The 13,941-nt window shown below is 35.2% G+C and overlaps 2 protein-coding genes across 2 annotated transcripts; one reads left to right on the top strand and one right to left on the bottom strand.

Annotated features, from left to right (window-relative positions):
- Positions 1-12: 12 nt before the first annotated feature.
- On the top strand, positions 13-7,832 carry GEMIN2 (gem (nuclear organelle) associated protein 2). Its single transcript, XM_009699997.1, has 10 exons — positions 13-98; positions 327-411; positions 1,577-1,666; positions 3,353-3,412; positions 3,579-3,689; positions 4,283-4,327; positions 5,082-5,150; positions 6,483-6,593; positions 6,811-6,869; positions 7,203-7,832. The coding sequence occupies exons 1-10, from the start codon at positions 13-15 to the stop codon at positions 7,240-7,242; spliced, it is 756 nt and encodes a 251-aa protein (XP_009698299.1). The 3' UTR covers positions 7,243-7,832.
- A 2,129-nt stretch (positions 7,833-9,961) lies between these two features.
- TRAPPC6B (trafficking protein particle complex 6B) lies at positions 9,962-13,566 on the bottom strand (the record flags this gene model as incomplete). The annotated part of the gene is made up of 4 exons (XM_009699995.1): positions 9,962-10,140; positions 10,811-10,904; positions 11,925-12,008; positions 13,449-13,566. Coding segments are annotated over 4 exons (328 nt in total), but the record flags the coding sequence as incomplete, so codon positions are not given.
- Positions 13,567-13,941: the final 375 nt, after the last annotated feature.

The raw sequence follows: 13,941 nt of genomic DNA, 5'->3' as shown, positions 1-13,941 counted from the left end.
TTGCGCAGAAGGATGGAGGCCCGGCTCTTGGCTCTCCGTACCAGCAGCGGTGGCCTCCCGGGGTCTCGCTGTGGGAAGTGTTGCCGAACTTCAGGCAAGTTAGGATGTAAGGAAGCTTCGAGGAGGCCAGAGCAGCCGTGGAGAAACTGAGAGTACTTGATCTGTAACTCGCAAGTCAAATCTATAAGAATTGCCGGTATACTCAGTGTTTTACGTACCAGAAGATTTCCACAGGTGCAGTATTTCAGAGGCATCCAGCGTGTAACCACCTGTTACAAAAAAAAAAAAAAAAGAAAAAAGTGAAGCCAGCTGATTTTATTTTGTAGGATTGAAGCAGCTCGATGCCCAGATGTGGTTGTGGCACAAATAGACCCCAAAAAATTGAGAAAGAAGCAGACAGTAAACATTTCAGTAAGTTTGAAAGCTTTTACATGTTTTGTGAGAGAAAAAATTAAGGGGAAAGATGTTAATATAATAATTGTACTAATTTTGGGGAGTGGTTGGCATATCTAAATAGCACTGCTGGATTTTAAAAGCATCTGCAGAATTAAATGTCTGAGTTTGAAGAAACACCTATTCAGCTGCTGGCTAACAGCAGTTTTTATAACTGATTTAAATTGATAATATAAATACTATTTGATACACAGCAGACTTCTACTGTCTGGTGAAATCAAATGTCACATTAAATTTTACAAATATTTAATCATAAAACCTCATAAACTTTAGAAGAAAGGTATCTCCATACCTATATTTAGGTTGAAATATATATCTAGGGTAAAGGTAGTAAGTGCAGCTAAGCTTTACTAAAGTTTGATGAAATTCTAGTACCACTTCTTTCCTTTTTGGTGGAATATTTTATTGGAATTTTTCTGTTGTCACAATGCCCTGCCAGCTTGGTTTTTAATCTACTTTCACATAGTTCAAGAGACCAAGTTTGCCTTTTGCTAGTGAAGACTGTGTAATCTGAAATTTTGCTACTAGATGCTCAAGAAAAGCTTCTAGTACAGACATATGACCATGTAACTTCTGTGACCATTCTCGTCACTTGTCTCATCTCTTTGTAGTGGTATTCTTAAACATTTGTAGAAAGATTTTTTTTTTTTTAAATAACTCTTTCATGCTAATCTTTAAAGAGGTTATATCTACTTAACTGTCAGAGTTGATCTCTGAAAAGATATTTTTGTGGTCTTCTGTCTTCCTCAACTTACCTTGGCAAGTAGAACACCTAAGATTCATAGCATCTGTCCAAGATAAGGAAACAGCACTCTGCTTTTTACAAACAGGGAAATTAAGGCAGAACAATTGCTAAAAAGATGACTTTAAATAATTCTTTGACAATGTATTTTGAATACTTAGATATTCCTCTTATTTGCATATGAGAAGAGTCAAACAGAAGAAATATTGTCTAAATGAACTGTTAAGTCAGTCTTGGATGTGGTCATGAAATTACCTTTCTTAAATGAAGATTTAAAGGATATTGTTCACCTGATAGTAAACATTTACTTACTCTCTTGTTGTTAAGGATTCTTCTTATAAAGCTTTCTTTACATTATAATTATTGCCAGTGTCTTCTTAGATTTCTGGGTGTCAGCCTGCTCCTGAAGGATACTCTCCAACACTCAAGTGGCAGCAGCAGCAAGTGGCCAATTTCTCAGCCGTTCGTCAGGTACAAATTGGTGTGTGTGAGGGGACGTGCACTGTCTAGCTGGAACACATCTGTGCTTTACAGGGCACGACCTTATATCTAGTATAGAAAAGTTATGATGCTATGGTAGGACAGATGTTTGTAGGCCAATGTTTTAAGTTCTTGAAAAGGAATTGAGTATATACTGTGTGGCTTTTAAACTTCTCATAAAACTCTTGAGAGAATAATGTTTTAAAAAAAAGGTCTCCTTCAACTTCAGCGAAAGTATCCATCAGTATTTCGAGTAAAGGATACAGAGTAGCTGAGGGAGGACAAAAATCCCTATGATGCTAGGCAGTTATACTAAAACCTAGTGCTAGCAGTAATGTTCTGCGAACTCAACATTAATTGAAAAACAAGTGGATTGTAACCCACCAGGAGATGCATGTACCTACGCTGTCCATTTAGGATACTGTTGACAGTGGTTGCATCCATTATGAGGTGAAATACTGGTTTGGTAAAATGTATTTCTAAGGTTGTAGTGTTAGCACAGACTTAAATCTTTCCTACCACGTTTGCACCCTGCTCTTAAATAACAGAACAGAAATGGAGAATTGAGCAGTCTCTTTAGCCACAGTTCAAAGAGAGTGAAATGCAAAACATAATAAAGATGTAGGTAGAGATCATTTATGACTCCAGTACTGCGGAAGGCATGTTTACAATGCATTGATACTGCATTGTAGGAATGAATACCTCAAGTAACTGAAGTGTAACCAACTGCACTGAAGCTGCTGTAGCACTGAACTTTGCATGAGCTCATTTACCCTGTTTTTTCAGGGAGGTAAATCAGTGAAGGTGGAAATCTGTACTACTCCATCTACATTGTAAACATGAACTGAGCTAGCCCCTATTTCTACAAGGTATCACATTGCATACTGTGTAGGAGGCATAATCTAAGGTTTTAGTAGAACTAAGGAAACTGACATCTAAAGGCATATTCACTGTACAGATATTTCTTTTATACACAAATCAATTGTCCTCTCATCTGTGCCAGAATTAACAGTGTGAAGTACGAGAGTATCCTAAAAAATATTTAAGAGAAAGAAAGAGCATCAGAACTCGCTTGTTCAAACACTGTGTGTCAGCTGCTGTTACAGTGCTTTTAGTGGTCATTTTTACTGCTACATTAACAATTGGATGGGGGGGAAAATTTCTTCTATTACAAAAAGTTTACACCTCTGTACAGGAAACTTTCAAGCAGGCCAATTTGTCTTATCTGGCACCCCTGTCAGAAGATACACATTAGGAAAGCACACTTGCCTTCTTTCTAACAGTTCTGTACACATCTGATAGAGATACAGACCACTATTGGAAACAGGATATTGGCTTTATGTGTGTTTTTGGACTAAATAAAGTATTTTTTCTGAAGCTTGTTATACCAAGAAAACTAGTCTAGACTATTAAAGCTTACTACCTCAACTTAACTTTATGTGGTAGACTTTAAAATTCCTTCAGCTTTAACATTACTTCCAAAAACCCAGCATGAGCGACTTAGTTACATTTATACTAATAGACATGGGAAATATTTAGCCAGTTATTCCTCTACTGATTTGTAGAATGTCATAAAATATACTTCTTATACATTTTAAGAATAATGAAGATCAATTATGGCTAGGATAAAATAACTGCATAGTTAAACTGTGATTTGGCTTTGTTTTAATTACTCAGAGCCTGAACAAGCGCAGAAATCACTGGCAGTCACAACATTTGGACAGCAATGTTACTATGGTGAGTAGAATTCATAACTGCTGTGGTTTTTGTTCCAGTCATTAAATCCGTGATTAATCTTGCTTTACAGTTTAATGCAACAATGTATGAATATTATCAAATCTTCTCTTCAGTGTCTTCAGGATAACAATATTTCACAGTTTTCATTTATTTTTATTTACTTCAGCCAAAATCAGAGGATGAAGAAGGCTGGAAGAAGTTCTGCCTGGGTGAAAGAGTATACTTAGAAACAGATGCACTATCTGATAATGAAAATCTAGGAATTGATTACATAAAGGTGAGTATAGGACTTCTATCTAATTTTCAGCTGCTATTTTCAAGAATAACTACCAGAAACAGTCCTACTGTTTATTACCACTTTGTGCTAAAGAGAAAGTAAGCTCTCTGTTGAGCCCAGAAAGCCCCCTTTTTCTTGCCTTTGAAGTGAAAATGGAGTGAAGCAGAGAACAAGTCTATTCCTTCAGTCAAAAAGTTGAAGAGTTCCTTCATCTATTATCAGCTAAAGTACACTACTTTGTTGCTCACTGAACAGAAAGCTTTCTGCATAGTCTGCTTTAGTGTTTTGTTGAATGGCGATACATGGTTCCTCTGCTCATACATGCTATCCTATGAATATGCCATTTGCTGCATTATTTTGAAAAAGCAAAACTTTAAACGAATAACAGTAAAAGCAAGGTTCCTTGATACCAAGTTTGACTGGACCTTATCTTGAACTTGCTTGAAGATTATTTTTAATGGATTTCAAAGCTCAGAACAGACTTTCAAATCACTACAAGTGTCTGAGCATCACATTAAAATGTTAGTATGTTCTAAGTTAGAACAAAAATGTTTATGATAACATCTGCATTTTCCAACTTGATTTTTTTTCAGGTGGGCTTTCCCCCTTTGCTAAGTATTGTAAGCAGAATGAATCAGGTAAGCCTACCTCTTAGACTCGCATGGTGACATTGTATAAATCACTATTTCTCATATTCTGTATGTTGCAGAAGTCTTATCTATTTTTCTGTGCTAGAGCAGGCAATTGTTTATTACAAGTGCTATTCACTGTATATTTACAAGGAAAACACATAATCATTATCTCACCTTCAGCTACAAACAACTTTACTAGTAAACAATTATCATGACTAGTTTTAAGAGTATTTTGTCCTTGTAATTTCTCTATGGAACACTTAATGTTTGAATTTTTGCTGAATGCCCCATTAGGTGCTTGACAGTGTTTTAAGATTTCTCATGTCGTGTTTTAAGTGCAGTCCTTTAACTTGATTGGGAACTCTTATGTACATTGCAAGGCTAGAAGCAGCATACTTACTTTTCCTTTACTACTATGTTTCCCAATAGTCACCTTTATACAGAAACAACCAGTCAGTGTGATGCCTCTTTCCTAATCTGTAGCTCCTTATCCATAACTTTTTGTTAACACAGAAAATTACTTCATTTTTTATAAAGTTCTTTCCAGGAACTGGTGCTTTAACACTTAATTTACCCTTATGTGTAACTTCAACTTGGAATAAATACCATATAGTATCATAGTGGAGTAGAAATACATAATGTGTATATTTTTTAAAATCACATTGCTTTTTATATAATACAATATAATCCTTCAGATAGAAGGACAACAAAACAAAACATTGCAGGTATTGTATTGTCTCTTTCTGTTCCTCTTTTGAAGGCAACAGTAACCAGCGTCTTAGAATACCTGATAAGCTGGTTTGGAGAGAAAAAATTTACTCCAGAACTGGTAATTTTTAATTTACTCTAACTACTTGCACATGAATGCATTAAACAAGGGATAAATTGTTCATAGTTTTCTATGAAATTATTTTCATTTCTAAAGAGTTCTCTAGATGCATGTATCATATTCAGTTACTCCCAAAATTTCCTTGATTAGACACTAAAATGAGTATTCACAGAACTTTTTGGAAGGCTAACTACAAAGCATAACAGATACAGAACTATCAAGTATTGTCAAAAGCCCCTCCCCTTTTTATCGCTCCCCACACAACTTAAACCACACAGTTAGAGTATCAGCGCTGGAGAGAGAACAGGGTCAGACTGCAGCAGTTTTCATTCTGATCAGTTTAAGCTGTCAGGGTGCTGCACACTATATTTACTGACACCTCTATTTTAGTTTGGAGATGCATGACAGTGTGCTGGCAAAGACACATTTAAGCTTTCCATGTGCAGCACAGACCAGAAAGTTTAGCTGTATTAGTGTGGTGACAAATCAAACCTAATAAAAAAATTCTGATTGACAGGGTACATTAGCACGTAGTTTGGCCACAGCTAGATTGACTGGCTACGTAATGCCATCATATCTACAAAAGACCTTGGTGGATGCATCCCATCTCATTCAGTACCATAAAGGAAAAGCGTAATGAAAAATTACTTCCATAATACTAAACACAGTTTCACTATTTTTAAGTCACTTAAAGGCCTTTCATGTTCTGTCCTTTTCTGTAGGACTGTTTTCTTTTTAACCAATATGCTGCAGAGAATGTGCACATTGACTTTTAGTTTATGCACATAATGAAAGCCACTAGACACTGGAATTAAATTAAGAAGTTAGACTGGTAGCAGAAGTTACGTTTGTAAGAATGCTGTAGAATTCAGTGAAAAAAAATGCAAAGGATGTGTTTTCACAGTGGTGCAAATCTTAAAGCTGATCTAATGTCTTTAATTCCACAAAGATCTGTCTTGATACATTCACTCTTCAGGAATGTTTTTCCACAGTTTGTGAAGTTAAAAATTAATAGCTAAGTAATGATCTTTAGATATTGCTAAAATAATCCCTCACACTTTAATAGTGTAAGCTGTATTAATTTATATCTTGGCCAGTATTCTAAAAAATATCAGGAAATCTGGGAGTACTGCTCACAGAAGCTTATCTAGAGGCACAAAATTCTACTGTGTAGTGTCTAACTTGGCTTTCAAATTTTTCAATTCTGGCAGTAGCACTTAAATGCAATTTTGTTTTGAGACCTACACTCCAGGCCTGCTCTATATAACAAGAACTGTATGAAACTTCAAGGAAATGCTCGTAATTAAAACTTTGTTATTTGAATCCACACAGGGTAGATGGCTTTATGCACTGTTGGCATGCCTTGAAAAACCTTTGCTACCTGAAGCTCACTCCCTTATTCGACAGCTGGCAAGACGATGCTCAGAAGTCAGAATATTAGAGGCAAGATTTAATACAACATTGCGCAAAGGACTTGCTGAACTAGCAAATTATTAGAAGGATGATTTTTCAGTTCTTGAAGTCTTGGCGAGCAATTTTTCATGTCCTAAGTTTGCTCGAGAACGAAGGGAAGACTACAAGCACGTAACATGGCATTTAACAGCTTTTCTAGTTGACACACATAACAAAAGAACTATTCTAATATTTATTTCTCTTTCAGGAGAACAAGAATGAAGAACAAATATCAGCTCTGAACTTGATAATCTGCTTAGTTAGCAGGTAACGCAACTTAAATACCTAAAACAGTAACGTACGTCCAGAATAAATGTGTGATTACTCTTGCCCTAACCTAGACTGTTTTAAAATGGAAGCCAGTGAAAGTACCCTGGGCCTATGTAGTGAATATACTTAGCTAAAAGGACTTAAGATAAACCTAAGAGTAAAGTAAGCTTATTGGTTTCCTCAAATTAGCCCCCTGAATTGGAAAGCTGTAATTATGACAGAAACAGTAAAAGAGCTAGAAAGCAAGGCGTCTAACAACTCAGAGCAAAGGAAGGAGTATGTTCACTTAGAAGTTTCTTACCTTACCTTTCTTCCACTTCTCTCCACTAGGTACTTTGATCAACGTGACTTGGCTGATGAGCCTTCCTAGGCTGTTTTGAGAATACCAGGTTTTCGCGTTGCCATAGTACAAACGGCATTATCAGAGTTAACAGGAAGACGCTGCACTGTTCAGACCTGAAGTACTATACAACCCCTTCAGAACACCCTCACGATAATGCATTTGGGACAGCTATGAATAACTGAAGCTGAGCTTTAGCGTGAGATTGCCAGTGTCTCCGGTATCATCATCACCATCATCGTAGAATGGTCAACAAAGTGTCTGGCATCATCTCTCAAGCTACTATCTCTGTAAACTACATTCTTGGTTAGAAATTTCTACCATTTGAGTAATCCTGTGGACACTCCCATTAGGTGAAGTCTGAGGTTATATTACAAATGATTGTTCTTTATCTAACACAGACCTACTGAGGGCTTTTTTAATAAAACTGAAGCATTTTAAAGAGTGTCCTTAAATATTATGGCTTTTCTCATTCTTCATACTATTTAACAGCAGCCTTACTATAGAAATCAACACAACTAGGACTGAATGTGTTTTTTTCAAGCTTTGGTTCCTGAGCTTAAGTACTGCTAAGCCGTTCAGCTATAGCCAGTAAGTTACTGAAACAATTATTTTAGTAAAACATAAACATTACTAGTAGTAATACTATTTTTTAGTAAACAGTTGTAGAAACCAGTAAAAATTACACAGCTGTATTCAGTGCTTTTAATAGAAGTATTTATTAAACAGAATGAACAAGTTCTTTTTGGTATGCTATCTTGACAAATACATCAGCTCGCCTATTTTTATATTTAATGTGGCGTGCTTCGCCAAGAGTATCAGCATCTGCTTGGTACATACATGACTCCCTCTGGTTCTAATTATCTTTCACAATTAAGAATCCATGTTAAGAGGAACTATGAATTCTGCTGACAGCAGCAAATTGATACACAGTATTAACTGATATCTGCTTTCTGTATATTGTAGAATTGAAGTCCCTCCCTTTGCTATCAAAAAGAATCATTAACCACAACCTGCTATTAACTGACCTTCAATATGTCTTTGAATGATTGGCACTTTGGCATCTGGAATGGTAGTCTTAACTGTCAAGTGAAAAGTCAAAGTGAATTACAATAACTACTAGAGTTTTAATTCTGGAGATGCAAGTAATGATTCTGTATATGTTGATACCAAATGTCTACCACATTGCAGATGCCTAAAATTAAAAAATGTCCATCTATTAGATATACAGTGCAAATTATTTCTAGTCTCTTTAGAAACATTTTCAGCATGTTGAAAGCACGATGAGTTGGCAACTGAAGAACCCATGAAATGCAAGAATACTAGTTAGCTAATTCTCTAGCCCTACAATTTCAAACAAATTGTGAGTTACAAAGGTGAACAACCACAGCCTTTCTATAAACTACCGGTATAAGAACCCAGCATTTTCAATCAGCTGAACAGCTGATCCCCACTGAGTACCATACTACTGTAGTTACTTTGATCTTGTGCTAGTTCTATAAACAGTAGGAGGGACAGCATTCTGCTACTTCAAGTTCTAGATGTTTTCTACAACTGTCAAGTTATTCAGCTACAACTAATCTGAACTAGCATTCACAGTACCTGAAAAGATCAGAATTTGGTCACATCTTCAGCTCAAGTATAATAAACCCCTGGTCATTAGATTTATCATCTATCACTTGCCAGCTTGTAACAGCTATCCAGAAAAGGCTTGATCCATTACAAATGGCGGACCTTCCCTAGAGCTTAGGGAAGAACAGCTTCCACTGTTCTTGCCCACCACAAAACTGGACAGCATACACTTCTCCCAACACAGAAGGGAGTTAGTTACAACAATCAAAGGTGCTATTTTAATATCCTAGCTTTTCTAGTCAGCCTGTTACTTACTGGTCTCAAAGGAGAAACTTAATCACTATCACAAGGAATTCTCACACTTCTGAATAAACACTGTAAGTTTCTATTGTGATTCATTTGAAAGTATAAGGCCTGAACCTGCCAACAGTAAAGTCCTACAGCAAAATTCGTTAAAAGTTTTAACAAGATGTTTTCATGCTTACCTACAGCAAGATATGTATTATTATGCAAATCTTGTAACAAGTAGTATCTAGCAAACCCCAATGTCCTCAAGAGTCTTGGTGATGACTTTACAGCTTCTTGCAGGCCTAATCATCTTCCTGCACACTCATTACAGAAGTGAGTTGTAGCTAGCAATTAAAAACAATTACATTAACGTTGAGTTTATGCACAACAAGCTAAAACAAATTTCCTTCTTTGGCCAGTATAGATGACCTTAGCTGTAGAACTATTCTGACACAAAAAACAGCTGCTAATTTTAGGGAGGTAGCAGAAACAATGTTTAACTATGTAGAAGTTCTCTTTTCTACTACCCCATATCATTCCTGCAAAGGAACTAAGCCTTCACGGAACACCGTTAATGAAGGCTGTTGGTTCATGTGCTACTGGCTTCCTCAGAATAATACAAAAGCAATCACTGCCTCACAGTTCAGAGTGAATAGGGTAAGGTAGTAGTTGAGTATTCATGTTAGGTGACACAAAACACATTAGTTTCTTATTCCAATTTAGTCTTCCTCAGGCTTTTACTCTGTCCTCAGAACATGCCTCTCATCTTCCACATGTGCTATTGTGGTAATTGAAATATTTCGCTAAAAACTTTTGAGTAGACAGTCTTTACCATGTGGACATTAATACCTTGGTATAGAATAAATTTCATACCAAGATAAAAGGATAGTAAGTTCTTTTGATGAACATTTATTATATATTTTGGAATTGTGCTGCAGACTGCTGTAATTTACAAGCTACATACAAGGCTGAACCAAGATACTGAATCCACACACACAAAGGATTTTTAAGGTAGATACCCAGATTTGAATGTGCTCTACATCTTCTGTATCATCACCTGAAATTTACCTGCAAAGAAAAAGCAAAGTCAGGTCAAAGTATCACCATTAGAATTATTTTTCCAAGCAGTTATTTTCTTGTAGTCATTTTGTTAAAAGAAATAGTAAGGAATATTTCAATCTTATAGTTCAATTGTGAACAATCTAGCCATTATTTAAATTTAGCATTTAAATTTAACTCCAGCTGAACATTTCTTTTGTTCTTTTCTTTTTTTCTTTAAATTGATCCATGTCCCACATCACAACAGTTTTGTCAGCTAAATTTAAAACTGGTGCAAAGTCTGTGGAAAGTTTTAAATCCACCTTAAGCAGCTTGGGTAGTTACAACGGACTTCACTTACTAACTTTCTTAATGACTTTTGTAGCAGAAGAGCATGTATCTAGTCGGTTTTATCTTCACTTGTTCAAATAGCCTTCTGGACGTATATCCTTATGCATTTGATGCTTCCAAATGTAAATACAACTTTTTAGTTTTGCTTTCCACTCAGTATCATGGAGGTTCACCCTCTGTCAGTGTTTTCTATACATTTATTGACAAGCCATATCCTGAAGTTCATATTGACTCCTATAGCCCAGCAGCTTCAAACTAATCCCACCTTGATAAATGCTTACATAGTGAAGTCGTCAGTAAGGAAAGTTACCAAGTAAGCTAATAACTGAATACTCTGAGAACTACTTACATGCAGGCATTGATGAAACTTCAGCTGTTACAATACTCTTTATTCCCAAATTCGATAGGCCTCCTCTGATTAGTCCACAGGTAAATGCTAAATACTAAATACAAATTTGCACTTTAAATAAGGTCAAGGATGAAGCTTGTTGCTAAAGGCTGAAACTAAATACTCAAGAACAAGAGTTTACACTTGGACCATATAAAACTATGGAGGTTTTACTACCATGCTTGAGACTTTGTCATGTCCCTAGTAGCTGAAAGCTCTGATATTTGATACACAAGAGTTCACAATACAGATTTCTCCTGTTAGATGTACTATCTTGAATCACCCATTTCTATTTCCATTAAACCTGTAAGAACTTAACATCCTTAAAACAATTATTCCCAAGACTCAGGTGAAATCAGCAACTGGTAATAAAGTCAACAAAGGAGAAACAGTCCAAGATAGCATTCTTGCACAGACCGCATCTCAGAATACAAGGGCCTGTAGATATTTAAAATGTATGTTGTTGCAAAACATCTCGCCAAACACCAAAAAAAATCCCAAGGACAGTAGCCTGCAACTGTGATAACGATGAAGAATTAAGACACCGTAAAATGGAACTGAATGCCCCATTTCTTACATCCACCTGAACCAAAGTCCTTTACAAGAGGTTCTGCAGAGGCATTGATTTTGTATCTACACTCAAAACTATTTTTAATCGGTGGAAGATCTTTCTGAATGTTCATATCATCTCAGAAGCTCGTTCTAGATAACAAACAGCATCTTCCAAATATGTTATGGAAATTTTAAAAAAGCTTCTGAAAGCACATGCTTTCCAGAGAGAAAGAATTTATGCAATAGTGGCAGATAGTGGCGGACCAGCTCCTACCATCAAGTAACTCAAACATGACAACAGCAAGTTTCACGACAACCATGGTAACTTCTTGAACTATAAATCAAACCCAGCGTTCCGAAACAAGGTGCCTTTCTAAAAAGCACAAGTTTTGGAGGCTAAACTTCAGCTGCCCTTTTGAAGAGTTTTTAGCCATTCAATTACAAAATTTAAAGTTGTTACTATTAGTAGATTAAGATAATTCAAATCAAACTGGTAAATCTCAAGGATAAAACTGAAGGATACCTTTGGTGCATGTTCTAAATACTGCTTTCCTGCAGATATTTGTGTCAAGAGACGAAATTTATTGTCTTGAAGGACATAAATACCCTGGTTTTTTTAAAAAAAAAAAAAATGTTTAGCTGAATATGCAGTAACATGTAATCAATGTTTTATGTGAAGGTATTTGATTTGTAGATACAATATAAATATTCTCAGTTTGAAAAATTAAATTTTAGATTAAGGCATATGTGATTTAAATCTAAACCATATTATTTACTTACATGAAATACCAAAACAAAAGAAAAGATACTTAATTGTGAGTTTACAACAAAACCCCTAGATAGTAATACAATCAGTTAACTCTAAAAACCATTTGTTTACATTCTTCTTGGAATAATCCTTCCAGTTCTCAGAAACAATAGTTCCATATTAGAAAGTCTCTGTCAATATACCAAATGCATGCTGACTTTTACATTCAAATCTTAATCTTCATTTGGTATGCAATCCACTATTCTTATTCTCAAATTAAGTGAGAATAATCTTTCCACATTACAATTTTGTGCCACAATATGCATTTTAATAAACTAAGTATGAATTTTAACAATATAGCTTAATCTACACCTGTCATTTTAATTTCTTTGCTAATGACTGTGCTACTTTGGAATTTCATAACTCTTGAAATTAAATTAACGCCGCATACAATTGAGATCTAAGCTCAATACTGCAGCTTTCTTTGAATTCAAAACCAGATTTTCAAGGTAATTATTATCTGTTAAAGTTATTACTTTGTAAACAGCTCACTGAAAAATAAAACCTATTTGATTTGGCACAGTTCTTAAACAAATTCTCGTTTGTACTCTGATAAAACAGGAAAATGGCCATAAGGGAACCAAGTCATTCAATAGGAAAAAGATGTTTTACTCTAGTAAAATGGCTCCTTAAATTATTTTGATCTTGCTTTAAGAACTATGGCTGCTGATATAGGAAATGACATAGATACAATGCAATGTCACCAACATGCAAATTTGGGAAGCTTTCCAGCTATTTCTTATACAAGTATGTTCAGTAGAGTGCAACTAAGTGTCTCAACTGCTGAAAACTATAAATATTCTTCAAAATAAAAAAAATTACTTCAAGGCAGCCATCCTATTTAAATAGATATTAAGACAGCAATATCACTTTCTCACACTAGTCTTCTACTAAAATTTGTTGGGAGATACATAAAAAAGTTCCTGTTTAAGTGTTAATCTACTGTAACTGTTACTGTCCTGTCAGTTTGTTACTCTGCAACAGTGCACATGAAATTCAAAGCATTTAGTCTTTTCTAACGAGGTAGCAATAAAGACATCACAAGCAATTATTGAGTTGTATTCTGAAACTACATGCTAACATGAACCTTAAAAACCTGCTTTTTTAAAAAAACAAATAAAGAACATTTGGGTCTCTTATCAGGTAATTAATTCTAGACCAAGAAAAACAAAAAATGCACTAGTAACTCAAAACTGTTACTGATTTTGCAAGTTAAATCTTATTCTATAGCATTAGTACCTGATGATTAGTCCTTAGGTTATCTATTTGTTTTTTGAATACAGTTGTCCAAAAGTCTTTGCAAATGAACTTCATAATATCTAATTCATCCTTGAACCTGGCCGTATCTTTTGTAAACCTAAGAGATAAGTGAGAAATATATTAATAATGAACATACACAGAACTTGACAGATTAAACAGAAAAAGAAAATACAAAAAAAATGGTACTATGCAACGTTATTTTTGAGGCTGTTATAGAAATTAATTTCCCAGCTATCGTACAGTATCATTCTAGCATCGTTCTGCATTCATCATGTATTTTAACTTAAAGAGCAACACAGGTGATCTGAATACCTGCAACATGATAGTGGAATAAATGGCTTTAATTAGATTATTATTAAAGACAGCTGAAGTACAGAAAGATGCAAAGCACTTATCAGTTTTATCTTCAACTAAATGTCTAAATAGAAGATAAACAAAAAGTTCACACCTATGCTGCTGCTTGGAAGGACTC

The sequence above is a fragment of the Cariama cristata genome, unplaced genomic scaffold (assembly GCF_000690535.1).
Source record: "Cariama cristata isolate BGI_N322 unplaced genomic scaffold, ASM69053v1 scaffold18165, whole genome shotgun sequence".
Classification (NCBI taxonomy): domain Eukaryota; kingdom Metazoa; phylum Chordata; class Aves; order Cariamiformes; family Cariamidae; genus Cariama; species Cariama cristata.
The sequence above is the reverse complement of the archived record's forward strand: the minus strand, read 5'-3'. Positions and strand labels throughout refer to the sequence as shown.